General features: G+C 46.0%; 2 protein-coding genes across 3 annotated transcripts in view; one reads left to right on the forward strand and one right to left on the reverse strand.

Moving 5' to 3' along the window:
• hlcs (holocarboxylase synthetase (biotin-(proprionyl-CoA-carboxylase (ATP-hydrolysing)) ligase)) overlaps positions 1-13,409 on the reverse strand; it is a 30,517-nt gene extending 17,108 nt beyond the window's left edge. The window contains exons 1-6 of one of the 2 annotated variants that reach the window (XM_072446986.1): positions 13,007-13,409; positions 10,355-10,483; positions 7,154-7,325; positions 2,687-3,097; positions 1,744-2,285; positions 235-414 (exon numbers count right to left, since the gene is read on the reverse strand). In XM_072446986.1, coding sequence (XP_072303087.1) covers positions 235-414; positions 1,744-2,285; positions 2,687-3,097; positions 7,154-7,325; positions 10,355-10,483; positions 13,007-13,291 — 1,719 coding nt within the window. In that variant the 5' untranslated portion in view covers positions 13,292-13,409. Of the gene's footprint in view, positions 1-234; positions 415-1,743; positions 2,286-2,686; positions 3,098-7,153; positions 7,326-10,354; positions 10,484-12,985 lie in introns of both variants that reach the window. The other variant, XM_072446985.1, reaches the window with a different exon arrangement.
• A 519-nt stretch (positions 13,410-13,928) lies between these two features.
• trim37 (tripartite motif containing 37) overlaps positions 13,929-22,074 on the forward strand; it is a 28,433-nt gene continuing 20,287 nt past the window's right edge. The window contains exons 1-3 of the mRNA XM_072446989.1: positions 13,929-14,181; positions 18,275-18,354; positions 19,275-19,376. Of these exons, the coding sequence (XP_072303090.1) occupies positions 18,334-18,354; positions 19,275-19,376 (123 nt within the window). The 5' untranslated portion in view covers positions 13,929-14,181; positions 18,275-18,333. The remainder of the gene's footprint in view (positions 14,182-18,274; positions 18,355-19,274; positions 19,377-22,074) is intronic.

The following is a 22,074-nucleotide window of genomic DNA, read 5'->3' on the forward strand; positions in this document are numbered from 1 at the left end:
ATTAATTTGAGAAAATACACCTAAAAAAGTTGTGAATTTCAGTTACAAAAGCTGCTGTGTGGAGGAAGGGCAGGTCTGTGTCACTGGAGCAGCCACGCTGGACCTTCTGCAGGTTTTGGGGCGGTTTTTCAGATGCTTCTGAAGCTAACCCTGCTCTGCACCACATGGAAAATGTTGAAAATTGTACTTTTTAAAACGTCTTCTGTACAGTTTCCATTGACAACGCAGCATTACCGTGTTGGTGCTGAGCAGGTGCACGGGGCTGGGCGACAGGGCCATGCTCTGCTCACAGCTCAGACCCAGAGAGCTCAGGATCTCCTCCAGGACCTCCAGTTGAAGCTCCTCACCGCCTGTGGGCTGGTCCACACCTTCTAACCTCAAGCTCTGGGGGTCTGCAGCCTTCTCCAGGTGAACCTACGGGCACAATGTGAGCAGGGCCGCCATGTGGAAGCTCAATGATGGAATTCTGCAAGTTTTAAGGAGGGATGTATATTTTTCTGGAGTATGAAAACATGTCTTTAAACATATTAGTTGAAGTTTAATTATCAGACAAATGTGAAACGTTTGTAAAGATTAATCATAAAAGTGCAGGAATATCATCTTATACCATTGTAGAAAAATATTCAGTTGTCGACATCTGAACAAAAAAACAGTGTCCAACCACTGAATCCTTTTTACAATGGAACACTCCTGGACGAGGGATTACGCCAAATCACCTCATTTTTATAGAAATGCTCAATTTGGTGCTGCCCGGTGTTAAGAGTGGTTAAGCCACGGCACATATGCCAGGCTCCATGTGCAGCCGGCCGCAGTGTCGTTAGAATCCCCCACTCTCAATACAATTTATATGTATGTATGTATGTATGTATGTATGTATGTATGTATGTATGTATGTATGTATGTATGTATGTATGTATGTATGTATGTATGTATGTATGTATGTATGTATGTATGTAAAAATTGCGAGGTGAGTTTGGTGGTGTGTGTGTGTCTGTGTGTGTATGTGGGTGTGCGTGTGTGTGTCTGCATGCATGTGTGCTTATATATATATATATATATATATAAAACCAAATACAAGAAAATGTTCATTTTTATATAGCAACATTCCAATAACGGTTGAGTTGAGTTTAACATAATATTGTCATGTATCACACAATACTCCAAAATAATAGATTCATTTTGCCCAGCCCCAGCCAAATTAATCACAAATGTGCATATAAATCACCTCATATCCTGATTTGAAACAACATAACTTTTAAAATGTCTATTTATAATCAGCTCTTTTTGTAGCATTTTTACTATAAACTATTTATGTTCAACTTCAACAGCTTTTGTGATATTCTCTAAATGTGGACATATTCTTAAACTATCATGGCATCGACACGTCTAACAGTGACGACACTTGAGCTTTTTCTGGGTCAAAATTGGTTTAAACTTTTTTACTTCATTACATTTGAGAGCAAGTGTCAAAACTACATTTTGAACAGGTCTAAAAAAGCCCAGACTGTTAGAGACGCCTGACATGTTTATTTAACGTTCATAGTTTCCAACTTTGAGCAAACAAAAATATGAACAAGATCTGGGACGCCTCAAAATGTGTCTGAAATACTTTTTTACTGTAAAAGCATTTTTTTTTTTAAAAAGGTTATACTATTATTTCAGTAGATTTCTTGTATATTAAAAATGGAGTACTTGTTCCACCGCTGTTGAAAAGCAAAAGAATAGCGTTGTGTGCGACATTACCTGACAGAGCACAGCCTCTCCCCCGTCGTCTCCGTGCGTCACCCTGATGATGACCATGTGTCCCCCATTCAGCTCCCCCCACAGCTCCACCTCGCCCCCGCCCTGTGTGTCCCTGGTGTAGACCTGCCCGCTGGCCTGCACCCGGAGCTGCATAATGCTGCTGTCCTCCCGGGTGAAGCTCAGTGTCCTCACCCTGCCTTCACCCTCCGCCTCCTGCCGACTGAGGGAGACGCCGGCAGGGCACAGGTGGGAGACTAGCCCCAGCACCCTGCCGCCCCCACTCAGGTAGGTCAGGAAGCGGGTTTGGAGATGAGCCCAGACAGCTTCCTCCTCCCGCTCCTGCTCCGTGTCCTCTGCTACAACCAGGAGACGACAGTTGTCCAGCCACGGATCACTCAGAGCTTGCTGTGTTGTTAGATGGTAGATCATGTAGTTGTCCGTGTTTATGGATTTGGATAAAACTTGTTGAATGGTCTGGAATCGTGGCTCGCTATTTCCTGTGTACACCAAAACGTTCGGCGGCTTGGAGTTCACGTCGACGCCTGTGGAGAAAATAATAATAGTCTTTGTTTGCTTTTTAAAAACAGAGTGAACAAATTGCTGCACAGTCAGCAGTAGAAAAAATAAAATCATAAAAATAGTTTTTGATCAAATTAAATACGGACAAAAATAGACGGCTCAAACAGGCTGCAACGATTAATGGACTAATTGTGACTAGTCGACTATAAAAAAAAAAATATATATATATTGTATTCTGACACCCACAAAAGCTAGCTGGACAATACTGACTCTAAAACAGATATGAAAAGACCTTATGATAGCAAAAACAGAACCATTATTTAAATCAAAATGTGTGTGAGAGTTGAAAGTGCAGAATTGTTGGGACCTAAAATAGAACCTTGAGGCACACCACTGGTCCTGAGGGAGGAAGAGCTAAGATTACCTCTGGTGCCATCTTCCAGAATGTCGCCTCCTCCATTCAGCACAGAGCAGTCGTCCGGGAGGTCGGGGATGTTCTCCACAGAGGCGTACTTCACCGACAGGATGGTGCTGTTCTCCAGCTGCAGACACTCATGGCAGCTGGAGAGATGCAGGTGGTGGCCGTGCTCTGACATGTGCTGCTGCTGGCTCGCCGGGTCGCAGAGGAGAGCAGCCAGGTTGTGGGCCCCGTGCAGAGGTTCGGAGCCTCGGCGTTCGTCCAGGCGGCATGGGTGGTCAGGGGGCAGATGGAGACTGCCTTTGCGGCACAGGAGAGGGGCTTCGTCGACGGAGAGGTGGCAGAGTGAGGGCTGGTGCTCCGGAGAGGGAGACTTGTCCAGTAACGCTGCGACGACAGACTCCTCCAGAAGGACAGCTGAGAAATTAAATAACAAAGAAACCAAAAATAAATAAAAGTCCTATCTTATGAATTTTTCAGAAAAAAATATTTTTGGATAACATTTCCTCATTCATGATTACATTTTAAGGTGAGACACTGCAGGGGAATCGGAAAGAATCTTAAATTTAGAGATATACATTTTTATTTTCTCTCCAAATTTACGCGACTAAATGCAAGGAAAAAATGTACGGAGCCAGGTTTAAATTTCTTGTTTCAGTTTGTTGGCTGTCGGCCCCAACGTCGACGCGTGTGGTGTGATTCATTTGTCTGCAACTTTGTCTGTTTTCTGTCTTCTTTTGCGCATGCGCAAGTCGCAAAACTAATGACAACAAAGCCACCTGTGATCTCTCTGTGACCCACGTGAAGCTATATGGTCACGTGACACCGAGAGCCCAGTCCCATTTCTTCTCGCAAGCAACGCGGATTCTGAGGAACTGATCGCTCTGGCGGCCATCCAGGATTCATAGAACCGTAGTTACATCCGTAACTTCCGTTCTATATTTATCCAAACCCTATTTTAACCAAACCCTGGCCGGCCAAAACGGAGCCACCAGGAGAAGGCTGTGTCCCCCATGATGAACCCTCAATAGCAGGCTGCAAAATAGACAGGGGCCCGGGGCCCGCAAGCAGTTGAATCTCCGGCGGGCCCGCGGTTTGAGATAGGAGGGGGTCCGCCGTGCCCCTCCTCAAAAAAAAAATCAAGATTTAACTAGTAATTTGGCCATATTCATATATCACATATATATGTTAGTAGTTCATTTTGTAGGCTGTGATTTCATATATTCCACAAGATCTCCTTGTGTCAAATGTTGTAAACAGTATTTATTTTGTATCTAAGAAACATTATTATATTGAATTAAACAGTTTTAAAGATAATGATCTCTGGTTTATATGATTCAGTATCTGTGCTCTTCCTTCATATCAAATAACAGATAAAAGTACTTTAAATTGTTTTACATGCTAATAACCAGGTTTAAAACAACACATTTATCTTGTTCTTATGACGCTGCGATGCCGCGCCGCGCGCGCTTGTGGGCCCCTGAAATGGCCCCTAACTTTGAAAATCTATTTCTCAGCCTGAATAGGGTCGGTAAAATCAGAGGGAGTGGTGGAAATGCATTAAGTAGAGTTCTGGGCCAGTCTTGTGCCAGCGCATCCTGACTGGCCCAGATGACAAGCACCGTCCGTCAGGGAAAACCATAGGTTCGGCTCCCTGGACACAAAAAGGTTGACCTTGCCAAACATTCCCCAAATGTTGTCTCCCACTTCTGGAGTGGAAGACAACATTTCACTTTTGAAGTCTACTCCCTGGGCAGACCATCCTTGAGGTCTATGGAAGTGGACCACTCGTTCGGAGATATTGCCTAAAACATCTCCGTGGTTTTCAACATGTGGAATGACAGGGTTTTTAAAAACACATTGAGACCTCGAAGGTCCAGAACTGGGCGTAGATTGCCAGTCTTCTTTGGCACCAGGAAATACCGGGAGTAATAGCCCCCTGGATCTTACAGTGGGTCCACAGGCACAACACGCGTGGACAACACGCGACCAAGCTCCCTGGACATAAGAGCAAACGCGTGCATTCCCTGTGTCGGTACATCCATATTAGACTTCTCCAGTGCAGTGGAAAGACCGAGCAGCAGGTGGGAAAGGGAGTTCTCCATCCTACCCATCCATGCCCCCACATCCTATGCCCAGGACAAGAATTAATCGGTGATAGGACATTGCGGATTTGTTCGGGCCCTAAGGCCCTCCTCCGGGGAGAGTTAGGAGATTAATACAAAAATCAATATGAACCAAATTCAGCTCTGTTTATGGAACAAACCTAATGAATTAAGCTGACATTATATAGTAGACTATCATACAACTCTGGCCAACTGAGTCCATAAAATAAATAGATTTTTTCATGGGTCCCCAGACCCCCCTGCAAGACTCCCAGTAGTAAATATTACTTCAACTCCTGGGCCACTTTTTTCACCCAGTCCGCTCCTGCTACACAGGTCATGAACAAGGTTTTAGTCTTTCTTTCATTGTAAGTGGATTAAAGCACTTTATTAAAAGTAATAAGCAGAAATGACTCTTGTAATTTGAATCTTTTAACAAAGCATGTCACTTGGACAGTTGTGTCTGGCGTGGCCACATTGCACACGTCTGATGTTGCTCACAGTGGTCCAAGGGCCGCTCAGGGAGTTTGTGTGTTTGCTCAGACACATGAAGAATTAGAGGGAACATTGCAAGGGACACGTCGTGTTTTCTATATTTTAAGCTTCAAAACGCTGTGTGTTTTATTTACAATCAAACTAATTTTTACAGAGGAATTAGTCTAATGACGAAGTGAAACGACAGAACACAAAGACACACGTGGAGCGTGAACATGCGATACACAGCGGTCTGCAGATTAGAACCTGCCACATTGAAATGAAACTCTCTTGGTCAGACCTGAATCACGGTGGAATATATTTATCTGTAAATATCTCATGTTACAACGTAACACTCAATCTATAAGTACAAGCTCAGGAGCAGCTGAACCAGATGTGAAGACACAGGTAAATCAGCTCACACAGAGTCATCAAGGACAGAGGGGACAGTAGGGACAGAGGAGACCATAGGGACAGAGGAGACCGTAGGGACAGAGGAGACCGTAGGGACAGAGGAGACAGTAGGGACAGAGGAGACAGTAGGGACAGAGGAGACAGTAGACAGTAGGGACAGTAGGGACAGAAGGGACAGTAGGGACAGAGGAGACAGTAGGGACAGTAGGGACAGAGGAGACAGTAGACAGTAGGGACAGAGGAGACAGTAGGGGCAGAGGAGACAGTAGGGACAGAGGAGACAGTAGGGACAGAGGAGACAGTAGACAGAAGGGACAGAAGGGACAGTAGGGACAGAGGAGACAGTAGACAGTAGGGACAGAGGAGACAGTAGACAGTAGGGACAGAGGGGACAGTAGGGACAGAGGAGACAGTAGGGACAGAGGAGACAGTAGGGACAGAGGAGACAGTAGACAGTAGGGACAGAGGAGACAGTAGGGACAGAGGAGACAGTAGGGACAGAGGAGACAGTAGGGACAGAAGGGACAGTAGGGACAGAGGAGACAGTAGACAGTAGGGACAGAAGGGACAGTAGGGACAGAGGAGACAGTAGACAGTAGGGACAGAGGAGACAGTAGGGGCAGAGGAGACAGTAGGGGCAGAGGAGACAGTAGGGACAGAGGAGACAGTAGACAGTAGGGACAGAGGAGACAGTAGGGACAGAGGAGACAGTAGACAGTAGGGACAGAGGAGACAGTAGGGACAGTAGGGACAGAGGAGACAGTAGACAGAAGGGACAGAGGAGACAGTAGGGACAGAGGAGACAGTAGGGACAGAGGAGACAGTAGACAGAAGGGACAGTAGGGACAGAGGAGACAGTAGACAGTAGGGACAGAGGAGACAGAGGAGACAGTAGGGACAGAGGAGACAGTAGGGACAGAGGGGACAGAGGAGACAGTAGGGACAGAGGAGACAGTAGGGACAGAGGGGACAGAGGAGACAGTAAGGACAGAGGAGACAGTAGGGACAGAGGAGACAGTAGGGACAGAGGAGACAGTAGGGACAGAGGGGACAGAGGAGACAGTAGGGACAGAGGAGACAGTAGGGACAGTAGGGACAGAGGAGACAGTAGGGACAGAGGAGACAGTAGGGACAGCTGTAATGCGTTTTCTGTTTAAGTTTCAAAATGCTGTGTGTTTTATTACAATCCAACTCCTATTCACTTAGAAATTAGTCTGATTAGTAATGCAGTACAAAGGACCTCGAGTGCACCGCAAGGTAAATATCTCATGTTACAATGTGGGCACCTGAAGTTTATTGTCAGGTGCGGGCCGTGTATCGACAAGTTCTATTTTCTTTGTAATTTTGTGTGATTTTTATTCAGGAGTGCGGTATAGCCCGAAAAGTATGGTTTATTTGAAATATAGAAAGAGAAACTCAAACCCAAACTTCTAGGACGAACTAAAAGTATAAAGAAAAGTGTAAACAGTGCGTTACATACGGACGATCTTGGAGGGCCAGAGGTGGTCGTCCAGCTGGAGGCGGTCCTCGATGAAGGCCACACCCAGGCGGCTGAAGTCCTCCACAGAGGCCTGGGCCAGGGCTTGGTACGGCTGGCCCGGGGTCAGAGGGCGGTGGGCCAGAGGGACACACAGCTCGGACCACCCCAGCACCTGCACACGGACACTGTGACATACTGAGGACAGTGTTTTTAATGAGCGGGCGGGGCCACGGCCGACCCTGAGGCAGTAAAGGCCCAGCAGAGGAAAGGAGTCAGCGCCTCAATCACATCTTATTTCATGCATGCCTATGATCTAATCTTATTTTATATTTGACTATTGATAGCCATGTTTAATCACTGAAGCACATTCCTAGTTTATGAATTTTGTTCACTAACAATTTTCAATAAGGCCAAGAAGAAAAAAATTGTGTGTTTCCTGTAACCCGACCGATCTGGATTTCAAAATAAAGAAAACCTGACCGTAAACATTTGATCGCATATTTACCGGCCGTACGTTTCGAAAATGTTAAATTGTGAGAGCGAATCCAAAAGCTGCGGGGAAAAATCATCTGTGGGGATCGTAAGATATGAAAATCGCTGCACTTTTGATTTTCGTTTCGTTTTACCTACGGGCGCATTCATGTTTGTAGATGCAACCTGCGCAGATGCTCCATTTGGGCAGCGTGCAGACTGGCTGCCATGGCGACAGGTACGCCCGGTGTTTCAGCTGTGAAGTTATTTGGAGTGACTGTTGAAAAGTGCTCACATCAAGTGACAATAAGAAAAATAGTGAACGTAGAAGTCTGTAAGAAATGTTTCGACGACGACGCAGCAACAGAGCGGTAATGACTCAAAAGTCGTCTGCTAATGGCCCTTTTCCTGTGGTTGGACTAGTTTAGATGTAGAGAACTATTTTATTCAATATCTGCACCAATAACTTCAATGTGATGCGCTCACTTCTGAGGAAAGAAGACCTACCTGGATTTTTTTTTCAATGTTACCGGAAACACACTATTTATTTTTTGGCTCAAAGCTTTTTCTGAGTCAGATTCATGGGTTTCAGATTCTTGTTCTGTTTAAGGATGTTTCCTCTTTCAAAGAATATTATATTTAGTTTTAAATGGTTCATTGTTATGGCAATGGTGTTATGGCTAATTTCTCATAAATCTGAAACCCATGGACATGCAACTTTTCTTGTGGGGTGTTCACTGCAAGATGTTTTGTTTTTTAAATAAGAATGAATGATAGAGAAGTGTAATGCCACACGGTGGAACATTATGCATGTCTTGTCTTTGTTGTTAATGAGAATTAGTGTTGTGTCGTGTTTTTGTTCATAAACCTTTTTACGAAGAGCCATTTTAATCTGGTTTAATTTGGAAAATATGAAATGGATGTGTATTGATGATCTAGCAGCCCAAACATACTAATTACAGGACAACTTTAAAAGGTAAATTAAATTAGATAGTCACACTGGACAATGTCAGTGTAGCCTCCAGTTCTACTGTAAGAAACCTTGGAGTCTTATTTGACCAGGAGCTCTCATTTAAAGCTCATATAAATCAAGCTTGTAAAACAGCCTATTTCCATTTGCGCAACATAGCCAAAATCAGAAGAATCCTGCCTAAAAGTGATGCCGAAAAACTTATCCATGCATTTGTAACGACTAGATTAGACTACTGTAACTCCCTGCTTGCAGCGTGTCCTAAAAGCTCCATAAAAAGCTTTCAACTGGTTCAAAATGCAGCAGCAAGATTACTAACAGGAACAAAAAGAAGAGAGCACATTACGCCAGTGCTGAAGTCTCTTCACTGGCTCCCCGTCGAGTCTAGAATCAAATTCAAAATTCTACTCTTGACCTACAAAGCCATAAATGACATGGCCCCATCCTACCTCAAAGATGCTATAGAACCATATCATCCAAACAGAGCTCTTCGCTCTCAGAATGCCGGCCTTCTGGTGGTGCCAAGAGTCTCTAAAAGTACTGTAGGAGGTAGAGCGTTTAGCTCCCAAGCTCCTGTGTTATGGAATCAGCTCCCGACCCATGTTAAATGTGCTGACACAGTCTCTTCATTTAAGTCCAGGCTTAAAACGTTCCTCTTCGAAATCGTTTATGGTCAGACTAGTTAGGAACAGAAACATAAACCCACAGCTTCAGCTACGCTGCCCTAGGAGTAACTATGCTGGGGGAAGTATGACAGCTTGAGCACTATCCTCTTCTTCTTCTGACTACTTATGCTATCAAACAATATTTATTTTTTGATTCCACTTGCAAACTGTTCACCGCCTTCTTTTCTTTCTCTCACTCCTGAGGACCTGTGGACCCAGATGCCCCTCTCCTGGTGAAGTGGTCCCTGCCCTGTGTGGACGGTCCCTCATCTGCCTGAAGAGTGGCTCCAGCTCGCTTCCGACGGTCCCTCATCTGCCTGAAGAGTGGGTCCAGCTCGCCTCCGACGGTCCCTCTTCTGCCTGAAGAGTGGGTCCAGCTCGACTCAGACGGTCCCTCTTCTGCCTGAAGAGTGGGTCCAGCTCGACTCAGTCGGTCCCTCTTCTGCCTGAAGAGTGGGTCCAGCTCCAGTCTCCTTGTGTCCGTCTGTCCGTCTGTGAGAGTCGGATCTCTCCTTCACTGGAACTCCTCCAGGTTTCTACGCTTTTTTTCCCAAAGAGGTTTTTTTTGTAGTTTTTCCTGGCCGAGAAGGAGAGTCTAAGGACAGAGGACCCTGGGACATCGTCCCTCGCCACCACAGACATTGTCTGACTTCATCGCCACCACAGACATTGTTGATTCATTTCTCCCTGTGGCCCTCAGAGGCAACTGTTGTTGTGATTTTGGGCCTTACAAAAATAAATTGATTTGATTTGATTTGATTTGAAATGGAAAGCTTCAAAACCAGGATGAAAAGGCCAGACTTCCATGATTGGAACACAGTGGGCTACAGCACCCCCATGTGCTCATCATTTGCTACTGCAGAGTTTCCGATGCTTCTCTGATGACTCCTGCACCGCGAGTGACTCCTGCGCCGCGAGTGACTCCTGCGCCGCGAGTGACTCCTGCGCCGCGAGTGACTCCTGCGCCGCGAGTGACTCCTGCGCCGCGAGTGACTCCTGCGCCGCGAGCGACTTTTTTGCCATATTGCCCTATTGCCTCTACAAACTCTCTGGGAAGCCGAGCTTGCCTCCGGGCCCCCGTGCCCCGGAACTCACCTTGTTGTTGGGCTTTGCGGGGCCGAAGGAGGCTCCAGTGGCCTCGATGATGAAGGAGATGAGGTCTGTTTGAGGTCTGCAAGTCGAGGAGGAGCGCAGCGGGGTCCAGCGGCTCAGGTCACAGCAGGCCTGGGGACACAGACAACAGTCAGGGGCCCGCTTTAAACACACCGCACACACAGCACTGTCAGGGGCCCACTATATCATACACGCACAGCACTGTCAGGGGCCCACTATGTCATACACACAGCAGTGTCAGGGGCCCTGATCCAGTCATACGGTACATGCACGCAGCATTGTCAGGGGCCTACAATAACTATGTCCTAAATGCACACAACTCTTTTGGAGCCACTATAACTAGTTATTAAAAAGTGTGATTTAGTGCTTGGCCGGTAGAACAGTGGTCAGTGGCGTTGCACATGTGCAGTTGCTGTTGCCGTGGTGCCAATTCCGGTCGCACACTGGGCCCGCTGTGTCCCACACTGCACCCGACACTGCGCCCGACACTGCACCCGCTGTGTCCCACACTGCGCCCGCTGTGTCCCACACTGCACCCGACACTGCACCCGCTGTGTCCCACACTGCGCCCGCTGTGTCCCACACTGCACCCGCTGTGTCCCACACTGCGCCCGCTGTGTCCCACACTGCGCCCGCTGTGTCCCACACTGCACCCGACACTGCGCCCGACACTGCGCCCGACACTGTGCCCGCTGTGTCCCAGAGCCCGCCGTGTCCCTCGCTGTGTGGCACACTGCGCGCCCGCTGTGTGGCACACTGCGCCCGCTGTGTCCCACACTGCACTGCACCCGCTGTGTCCCACACTGCGCCCTCTGTGTCCCACACTGCGCCCTCTGTGTCCCACACTGCACCCGCTGTGTCCCACACTGCACTGCGCCTGCTGTGTCCCACACTGCACTGCGCCCGCTGTGTCCCACACTGCACTGCACCCGCTGTGTCCCACACTGCACTGCACCCGCTGTGTCCCACACTGCACTGCTATCGCTGTGTCCCACGCCGCGCTCGCTGTGTCCCACGCTGCGCTCGCTGTGTCGCACACTGCTATCGCTGTGTCCCACACTGCACTGCGCCTGCTGTGTCCCACACTGCACTGCAATCGCTGTGTCCCATGCTGCGCTCGCTGTGTCCCACATTGCGCTCACTGTGTCCCACATTGCGCTCACTGTGTCCCACATTGCGCTCACTGTGTCGTACACCCACTACACAAGACATGACTTCCAAACGGTGAGAGACGACAAAGGTGCCAAATGTAGAGAACTGTTACTTCAAAATAACAGCATTAGTTCAAAGAAGTCAATTCTGTGTAAATGAAAATCTTGATCTATGTTGTATTAATGTCCCTCCATTAAAAACATACCAGCAGTTGTGTTTTGTTTCATTCAAACACATTTAACACACAAATCCTGAATATTTAGGCTGTGTTTTTCTCTCACCCTAAACACTCTATTCCACTTTGTGATGTCATTAAGTGGTAATACAGAAATAGCTTCGCTGTAATTTAAACTACATGCACCTTCACTAGAATTATTTGGATCATTTCAGACTTCAAACTTTGAAGGTAAAGCTGCATTGTATACTGCACAAAGTATTTCTGATTACAAGTATTGATTTGATTTCAATTAGATTTGTTTCCACAGGATTCTGTTCAGGCTAAACTCATGAAAGAGTCTCATGTACTTCAGAACGTTTGTACAGATGTTGACTGCAGACGTGGCCGTTTTCAGCAGAATAAGAGATGTTTGTGGAGGAAATTACACTTTATAATGCTACTTTTGCAATTTTATTGTAACCATTCAAATTGCGATTTCATTTGATTACAATGTATCTTGCTGACTTTTTTTTTAGAGTAAAGCAGTTCAATTGTGGTCAAAATAACTGCTAATAACTAAAAACTACCACTCAATGACATCAGAAGGTGGAACAAAGTGTGTTGAACTTTTGAGATAGAAACTGGACTCTGAAAGAAACAAACAACTCTGGGTCTGTTTTTGTGACATTCTAACATCTGCGCCGTCCCTTCTGCGCTGTTCAGGACCTTTATGTCCTATGTATGTATGTCGTATGTATGTATGTATGTATGTCGTATGTATGTCGTATGTATGTCCTATGTATGTCCTATGTATGTCCTATGTATGTCCTATGTATGTCCTATGTATGTCCTATGTATGTCGTATATATGTCCTATGTATGTATGAATGTCCTATGTATGTGTGTATGTATGAATGTCCTATGTATGTGTGTATGTATGAATGTCCTATGTATGTATGTATATCCTATGTATGTATGTATGTCCTATGTATGTGTGTATGTATGTCCTATGTATGTGTGTATGTATGTCCTATGTATGTATGTATGTATGTCCTATGTATGTATGTATGTATGTATGTCCTATGTATGTATGTATGTATGTATGTATGTATGTCCTATGTATCTATGTATGTATGTATGTCGTATGTATGTATGTATGTATATCCTATGTATGTATGTGTGTATGTATGTCCTATGTATGTGTGTATGTATGTCCTATGTATGTATGTATGTATGTATGTCCTATGTATGTATGTATGTATGTATGTATGTATGTATGTATGTAAACGCGCTCAGTCCAATGACCTGCGGAGCCCCGTGTCGCACCTGCGGCTCGGTCACGTACACCACCGCGTCCCGGAGCTGGAGGAACACACCCGGTTCCCCGTGAGGCTCCCCGTCCCGGGGCTTCAGATGCCAGTGCGGAGCGGTGGTGTGACGGGGCGCGGAGTTGGTGTTGCTGGAGCACCGACAGAAGCTGAAGGACAAGCGGCCATGTCCGGGTCCGTGTCCCGGTGTACACTGGAGCCGGCGCAGCGTGTCCCGGAGGAGCACCGCGTAGCCCCGCTGGAAGCGCAGCCACAGGTACACGTAGGACAGCGTAATCAGCATGTTCTGCCGTGGCTCCCGGGCTCCACATAGGGGCCTCCGTCCATGCTCCTGCTCCAGGGGCCACTCTGTGGACACAACACGGCGCTCGCTTCGTGCAAAATCTGTTTACTTTGTTGTGCGCCTGCGCGTCCCAGTGGCCTGGCCGGAAGGACCTTCCTCTTCTTCATGTGTGGGAACTTAAAGACGCATTACCGCCACCAGCCGATCAGGAGTGTGAACTGGAACGCGAACGCTTCAGAATTAAACTACGTCTGTGTAATTGACCACATGGACGTTATTCTGTTACTCCACGAGGCCAACATTACTATAGAAGAGGAATGTATTACCTAAAGTGTAAGTGTAACTGTATTTGTTATGATTGAACGTGAGAATTAGAGTACCGGTTATCGCTTACTGTTACTATGGTGATGATCTCTCTCTGACTGTATGCCACTACACTTACTACTACGCTTCTTTTTGCACTTCACAAATTACATTTAACTGAAGGTGACTTTTTTCCCTTCATAACAACAATATGTAGAAAAAGGCGCCTTCAAAAAAAATCCCTGAGCTTAAAAGAGACAAACAAAACCTTAAAGAACGGTGTCATGTCCCTTCTCCTCCTGGACACAAGAGGGCGCCACTCTGCTCGCAGACGGACCCGTCCCGTGTGTGTTTACAGCGGACTGCATCAGTGCCATGATCCGTGCGTCGCCCTGGAGCCTGGACTGAACAAATCATCTCCTGCTCCGTGCAAACTGTTGTGGGACCGGATCGGTAGAAGCCCCACGGGCCCCAGAACCCCGCAGAACCCCGCAGAGGCCCCGGCACCAGCGTGGCACAGTCGGCGGTCGCAAGTAGGTACCGACGAGGCCCGCACACAGGGACCAGGACCAGGCTGCGGCGCGGGGGTCTGTGCCGCTGGGACGGGGTCGGTGCCGCTGGAGGGTGGGACGGTGTGGTTCTGGATTAGGGTGGTCAATGGCCCCTTTTTGGACCAATACATTTCTCAAAATGTCAGAATGGAGGCGACAGGAGGCAAAATGAAGAAAACACGTTGAATGAGTGACTGCTCAGATCTACATGATGATAGTTTTCATGGCAAAAGACAAGATACATGTTTGAATTTTGAGGAGAAATTCTAGTTTGTCTGCTTTACTATTACAAAAAAATGTTCTATTCTCAGGAAGCTTCACAAATCGAATAATATATGTGGTAAAGTGTGTAATATATCTGTAGATAAAATGAAAAACTATCGTGGGATCAACATTTCTGTGAGTATTTGTCCAGTAAAACCTAAAATGCTAAGTGCGGCATAATGTGCTGTAACATCTCCTGTATGTGCAGTAAATCCCATGTTAAATGTGTTTAAAGCAGCTCTGACGTCACTTACATGTTTACTATGACTAAACCACACCAAGTTTTCATATTTTGTGATATTCTGAGTTTATCCCAGTTTCTTTGTTGAAATCACATCATGCACCTCTTAACTTTTCCTCCATTCTGGAATTTGGAATCCTTTGTTCAAATATTTTTAAAAGGTCTATTCGGACAGAAAAGGTCATGTTCCTAATGAACTGCGGAATGCAATTTCTTCCTTTTGTAAAATATAATATCTTAGATGTGAGTTTAGAATCTTTTTCGAATCACTGTCAATAACCTCCCAGTGCATCATGAGCTCAAGCATTTAAATGTCTGCTAAAGTTCTCTAATGTCAAATCAGTGGCTTAACATTTTCTTTTCATAAAATGCATTTCTTATCATTCAAGTAATATAATAATAGTGTTTTATGGCGCCTGATGAGACATTAAACTGTGGCTGGATTTCTCAGAGCTGAGACTACACTAAAACCACTGCTGATAAACGCATGATCTGTCAGAAATATCCAATAAACCTCATTACATAGTAAATGTTTTAATAAAAATGTGGCAGTCATTTACCAAGGCCTCCTGGAAACTGCTGTCAGTAACACCCTGATTCAAATTAGACTCTAATAACAATGTTACAAACGTTTCCAAGATACAATATGTTATTTACAAGGCGCCTGATTGAGATTTCTGCCAAACCTTGAAAAAAACATGCACTCTGGAGTCTGGACCATTGAACATTTCTAAGAAGGCTGAAAACCTATTGGTCTCCAGAATGTCCCAAAGTGTAGATGTAACTTTCTATCTCCACGGAGACATGCGCCACCAGGAATCTCACTTTAATAAATGCTGCTTAAATAGCAACATATTTGATTTATTGTAACCCTAGTTTGGAGTTGGACCATGCGGATCTTACCACAGCTGGAGGAGGCAAACACGAGGGGCTGGTTAGAGTTACTTTCTGACTGTCCCACTTTTAGTCCTGCACAGCCATTTAGGCCTCTGTCCCACTTATTTAGAGACTGGCCCACTTTTCCATTGATGCCACTTGCCACTACATTTAAAATGTGAGTTAAGTACTTATTATTTTTATTCCACTGCATTTGAAACATCAGTATAATACTATAATATGTTCTACTATATATTTATTATTTTTTAAATGGAGTTTGCTGTGTGTTTTGTCCCGTGTAAAGCCTCACGATGCTCACTCCAGACTGTGCAGATGCTGCTCTGTTCATTAGTCATTTTGTTGTGCTTTGGCTTTAATCAGTTTTAAGAGACTTTGAATTGTCTTGATGCAGCAGTATTACCGGCCCATCTCTAATCTGCCATTTTGGGGCAAATGCCTCGGAAAGGTTCAACTCAACTCATGTTTTTCAGTCAAGTTTTAGACCTCATCACATCACTGAGACTGCTGTTGTCAAGGTGACAAATGACATCTGCCTCAGTCGTAATTCTTTTAGATCTGAGTGCTGCTTTTGACACTGTTGATAAAGGGATCCTCTTACAGAGACTAGAGGACTGGGTGGGCATCACTGGCACTGCCCTAAATTGGTTAAAGGTTGAATGGACAATTTTTTGGCCCAAATCTGAGTCTCATTTCCTCGTGGCGTGGACTGCCTATTAGTCCTGCCACGTATGTGTAGGTGAGTTCTGTGAGTGCATAGAACTCACCTACTGCTCACCTGCAGGCTCGTCGGCTCGTCCTCAGGAGAGCAGCACGTTTACCTGTGTCAAAGCGCATGGATCTATCATAATATAGTTCCCTCAGTGTACAGAACAAAATTAAGACAGAGAAAGACAGTTCGAGCTCAGAAGAGACGGAAATCTACGGGAGACGAGAGATGCGATGTGATCCGTTGTGCTAATAAACAAACGCACGTCTAGCCACGAGGGTGTTGTGTAGGTCGGCACGGGGGGAGTGCGCATGCCTTCTCAAATCGGCGAAAAATCGTCCATTACGCCTTTAAGGTCCTATCTGGAAAACGTTGTTGAAATTGGCAACTGTGTCTCAGACCACAAGCCCCTGACCTGTGGGGTTCCCCAAGGATCAGTCCTGGGACCCCTTCTGTTCAATCTCTACATGCTGTCGTTAGGACACATTTTCGCTGCTTATCAACTGACCTATCACAATTATGCAGACGATTCAGATCTATGTTTCACTGTCGCAGGTGAATATGGACCAGTGGATTCACTCTGCAGTGACTGAGTTGAACTTTAATTGAAAATTGAATTTTAGCAGCCACGTCAAATCGATAACATCAGCAGGTTTTTACCATCCAAAAAACATTGCCAAAATCCAAAATATAGTGTCCAAACCAGATTTGGAGAGACTTATCCATGTGTTTGTCTCCAGTAGATTAGACTGTAACGGCCTTCTCACTGGCCTCTCCAAACGAGTTGTAAAACAGCTGCAGTACATCCAGAACGCTGCTGCTCAGCTCCTGACTAGAACCAGGAAGTACCATCACATTAGTCCTGTTCTCAGGTCTCTGCACTGCCCCCTGTGGCTTGGAGAAGAGACTTTAAAGCAGCTCTGCTTGTGTACAAGTCTCTCCATGGCCTAGCACCAAAGTACATCTCGGACATGTTAGTGCCATATGAACCATCTCGGACTCTGGGGACCTCAGGGACCGGCCTCCTGCTGGTGCCAGAGTCAGGACTAAACATGGGGAATCTGCGTTTCAGTTTTATGCAGCTGAAATCTGGAACAGTCTTCTTGAAGATGTGAGAACGGCTTCTACTCTGACAATGTTCAAATCTAAGCTAAAAACTATTTTGTTTAGCTGCGTGTATGACTAAAATGATTTAATTTTGCGCTCTTCTCTTTTATTTCCTTATCTTTGTCATTTTCATGCAGTTGTTCCGGTTGTTTGAAGCACCGTTGCCTTGTGTACGGATTTTGCTCTACGAATAAACTTGCCTTGTCTTATTGTCTTATTCCTGCTTCGCAACATCATCGTTCACGACAAAAAGTACTTTCAATACTTAAGTCATTTCTTCAAAAATATTTGAAGTAAATAATCATTTGGCTTAGATATCTTTTCATATTTCATATTTGAGTGATTAAATGAGTGAGTGAGTGAGTGAGTGAGTGAGTAAATGCAGTACTCATTATCCTTATTGCAGTTATTATTATCTCTCACTCTGAGTCCCACCATATTCCTCAACTCTTTTCTACAGCTGGCGGTGGTTGGGACATGCTGGAGGTGGTTGGGACATGCTGGAGGTGGTTGGGACATGCTGGCGGTGGTTGGGACATGCTGGAGGTGGTTGGGACATGCTGGAGGTGGTTGGGACATGCTGGAGGTGGTTGGGACATGCTGGAGGTGGTTGGGACATGCTGGAGGTGGTTGGGACATGCTGGAGGTGGTTGGGACATGCTGGCGGTGGTTGGGACATGCTGGCGGTGGTTGGGACATGCTGGCGGTGGTTGGGACATGCTGGCGGTGGTTGGGACATGCTGGAGGTGGTTGGGACATGCTGGAGGTGGTTGGGACATGCTGGCGGTGGTTGGGACATGCTGGCGGTGGTTGGGACATGCTGGCGTTGGGACATGCTGGCGGTGGTTGGGACATGCTGGCGGTGGGACAGGGGTTTACAGTGGTCCTCAGATCTCATATTGTTTGTTTTTCAGAGCCCTGAGATCAGCAGCTCGTCTCGTCTCTGTGCTGGGAACTCTCCAGAGTGGCACAGATGGATGAACAAAGTGTGGAGGTAAGGCCCCGATCTCCTCTTTATTCATAGAGCCTCAAAGAATTTCTTAACATAAACATTCTAAATTCTATAATGAAGGCAAAAGTTTGATGTTTGATGATGTGACTTCAATAAAGAAACTGGGATTAACCTCAGAATATCACAAAATAGGGCAAAAGTGGTTTAGTCACAGTAAAAGCCTCAGAGTGTTTTTCAAACTTCCTATAAGTGATCTGTTCTTTTCTTCTGTATCTACCTCTGTATCTAAGATAAGATAAGATAATCCTTTATTGTCCCACATGGGGAAATTTCATTGGTGCAACGCAGGTAGATACAGAGGTAGATACAGAAGAAAAGAACAGATCACTTATAGGAAGTCTGAAAAACACTCTCAGTAGAAGATCTCCTATAACAAAAACTCCCATAGACAAATAAATAAATAAATACCATTGCATGTGATCACGACAGTAATTGCACATGAATATGTGTCACGACGGCACATGGATTGCAGATGAATTTCACAGTAATTGCACATGAATCACAACAGTAATTGCACATGGTTAGGTCAGTATTGCGAGTGTTCAGGACTAACAGTGTTTGTTATAAAGTCTGACAGCAGCAGGAAGGAAAGACCTGCGTTGCAACAATGAAATTTGCCCATGTGGGACAATAAAGGAATATCTTATCTTATCTTATCTTAGACACATATGAGTGATGTCCAAGGTGCTTTAAACACATTTCACATGAGATTTACTGCATTTACTGGAGATTTAAAATGAGATTATACTATCACGTAGCATTTGTGATGAAGACAAATGATAGAAATCTGGCCTTTAGTCCTGTCTGGATGACGTGTGGGCCCTCTGTGGTACGGCGTCTGCAGACAGTGAGGAGGTTCATGCGTGTTGTGAGTGTAACCATGTTGTGTGGTGTTCCTCCAGAGCATCGCAGAGGTCTTCCGCTGCTTCATCTGCATGGAGAAGCTGAGAGACGCCCGGCTCTGCCCACACTGCTCCAAACTCTGCTGCTTCAGCTGCATCCGGGTATTTATGGCCAAAACCTCAACCGCAGTCATTTTACCAACATAAAGTTAGAAGACAATGAAACAGACATTGTTCTGGGCTGCAGCTATTGATTTAAAGCAGAACTAAGGCAATGATAGTGATGGGTAGATGGCGCGTCAAGGTGTGAGTTACACATTCCCAGGTTTGACACTGTGTTAATGCCCTCTATTGCGCCATCTGGTGGTTTAAAAAAGGTAGGCCTACTGCTTCTTAAGCAGACGTGTTAAAGGAATAATAGAGGATTTTGGCGACCAATCTGAGTCTCATTTCCTCGTGGCGTGGACAGCCGAGTAGTTCTCCCACTTGTCAATCATTCCCTGCGTGCTACTGCACACCTGCAGCCTCGTTCTCAGGATAGCAGCACGTTTCCCTGGCTGTGCATGCGTGGTTGATATGCCTGTGTTTGTTTAGCGATTTCCTTCAGTGTACAGTACAAAAATTATGAGAGAAAGACTGTGTTTGAGCTCAGAAGAGACGGAAATCTGCCGAGACGAGAGATGCGATGCGATCTGTCGCGCTAAAAAACAAGGCCGTGGCTACAGAGCCGCGGCATGGTAAAATAGCCCAGCAGTTTCAGGAGCCGCGGCACGGCCATATAGCCTCATGGATAGCCCTAACCTTAACTTTAACCTTAACCTTTAACCCTGACCCTAACCCTGACCCTAACCCGGCGCGGTCTAACCTGGCGCGGCCAAATAGCCCATCAGTTTCAGGAGCCGCGGCACAAAATAGCCTAGCAGTTTCGGCGGCTCTGTAGACACTCCTAATAAACAAATGCACGTGTCGCAGCGGGGCTGTTGCGTGCCTCCGCACAAGGTTTAATGGTTCTCTTGAAAAGAACCGGAGGGTGGGGGGGTGATTGTCAGAATCTTAATAGGTTTATTGCTACAGTCAATAAACATAGGAACTCGTCTTGGTGATCGATGCAAGACAAAACAATGAACAATGAATAAGTCATAACAATAAGCTATCAGATAAAAAAAAAATAGAAATAAAAAATAGGCTTAATATGTACAGAAATTTACAGTTGTACAGATGTATGTAATGCAGAAAGTGAGTGATTAAATCATGGTTTAATTGCCAGTGTTTAAGAAGTGTTCATGAGTGGTTTAAAAAAGGTAGGCCTACTGCTTCTTAAGCAGACGTGTTATATGACGTGTGGAATAATAGAGGATTTTGGCGAGCCTCCTGCCTGAGGGGAGTGGCCTCCTGCCTGAGGGGGGTGGCCTCCTGTCTGAGGGGAGTGGCCTCCTGTCTGAGGGGGGTGGCCTCCTGCCTGAGGGGAGTGGCCTCCTGTCTGAGGGGGGTGGCCTCCTGTCTGAGGGGGGTGGCCTCCTGCCTGAGGGGGGTGGCCTCCTGCCTGAGGGGGGTGGCCTCCTGCCTGAGGGGGGTGGCCTCCTGCCTGAGGGGGGTGGCCTCCTGCCTGAGGGGGGTGGCCTCCTGTCTGAGGGGAGTGGCCTCCTGCCTGAGGGGAGTAGCTCAAATAGTCCATGTCCAGGGTGAGAAGGGTCGGCTGTGATCCGACCTGTTCGTCCCAGAGCCCTGGATACGTACAGGTCCTGCAGAGATGGAAGTCTGCAGCCGATCACCTTCTCAGCAGAGGGCGCTGTAGTCTCTGTTTGTCCCTGGCTGTGGCTCCAGCGTACCACACGGTGATGGAGGAGGTGATGGAGGAGGTGAGGATGGGCTCAATGATGGCCGTGTAAAACTGCACCATCATCTTCGCTGTCAGCTTAGCTTTCCTCAGCTGCTGCAGGAAGTACATCCTCTGATGGTGGGCTTTTACTTGAGGTCCTGGGTGATGGTGGTGCCGATTTTATTGCCTCGATGATTAGTTTAATTTAGTTTTAATTTACATATTTAATTAACCCACGAAGTTGGTCTATTAACTATAGACAACAAATAACAACAATAACATGGGATGAGCCTGACACTAGACACAGACTCACGGAGCAAGATGAGAAAAAAAATTTAAACTATGGTCACATGTTTGATTCTCAAGTAACATAATAGCATTGTATATGTGCAATGCTACTGTGTTCAAACTCTACTGCTTGTACTGAAAAAGCAGATTGACCAAGTACTTTTTTCAGGGAGACGAGATTATTTAAGGAGCAGATCTGGTGTGTCTGATACTTTGACTAAAGAAATGACAAAGTGGTGGGACAAGCCCATGCAGGATTTTAAAAACCAGGTTGGCATCATGAAAATGTACATGGTTTTCCCAATTTGACAGATTGTATTTGACCAAAATACTGCAGTGATGATGACGAAAAAGTGTTATGTCGAGGACATTTAGCGCTTGTTTGTCGAAAGAATGGACTCTTGTCTTACCTGTGACCATATTTCTATTTAGTCTATTCAAAACGACAATGTAATGCTGAGGACAAACAGGGAATGACACACACAGACTGGGGCAACAAATTGCTCAATATCAGAGTGATATCATTATCTAAGGAAACCCACCTATGACCAATCTAGTGTACCGTCCTCACTGGTCACCAGGCTGGGCCTCCACTAGGGATCGAACGAGGTCTCATGCCACAAGATCCAGAATCAAGTGTTGCTGGCCGTAGGCTTCATCAGACAGGACAGTAGAGCATGAAATAGAGATGAGACTGGGGCAGGACATTGCAGCAAACTGTCTCGAGCCGTATTCAAACACAACTCTGCAGGT

The sequence above is a fragment of the Eucyclogobius newberryi genome, unplaced genomic scaffold, assembly GCF_026437365.1.
Source record: "Eucyclogobius newberryi isolate DKJ021-1_F unplaced genomic scaffold, fEucNew1.0.hap1 SCAF_15, whole genome shotgun sequence".
Lineage (NCBI taxonomy): Eukaryota > Metazoa > Chordata > Actinopteri > Gobiiformes > Gobiidae > Eucyclogobius > Eucyclogobius newberryi.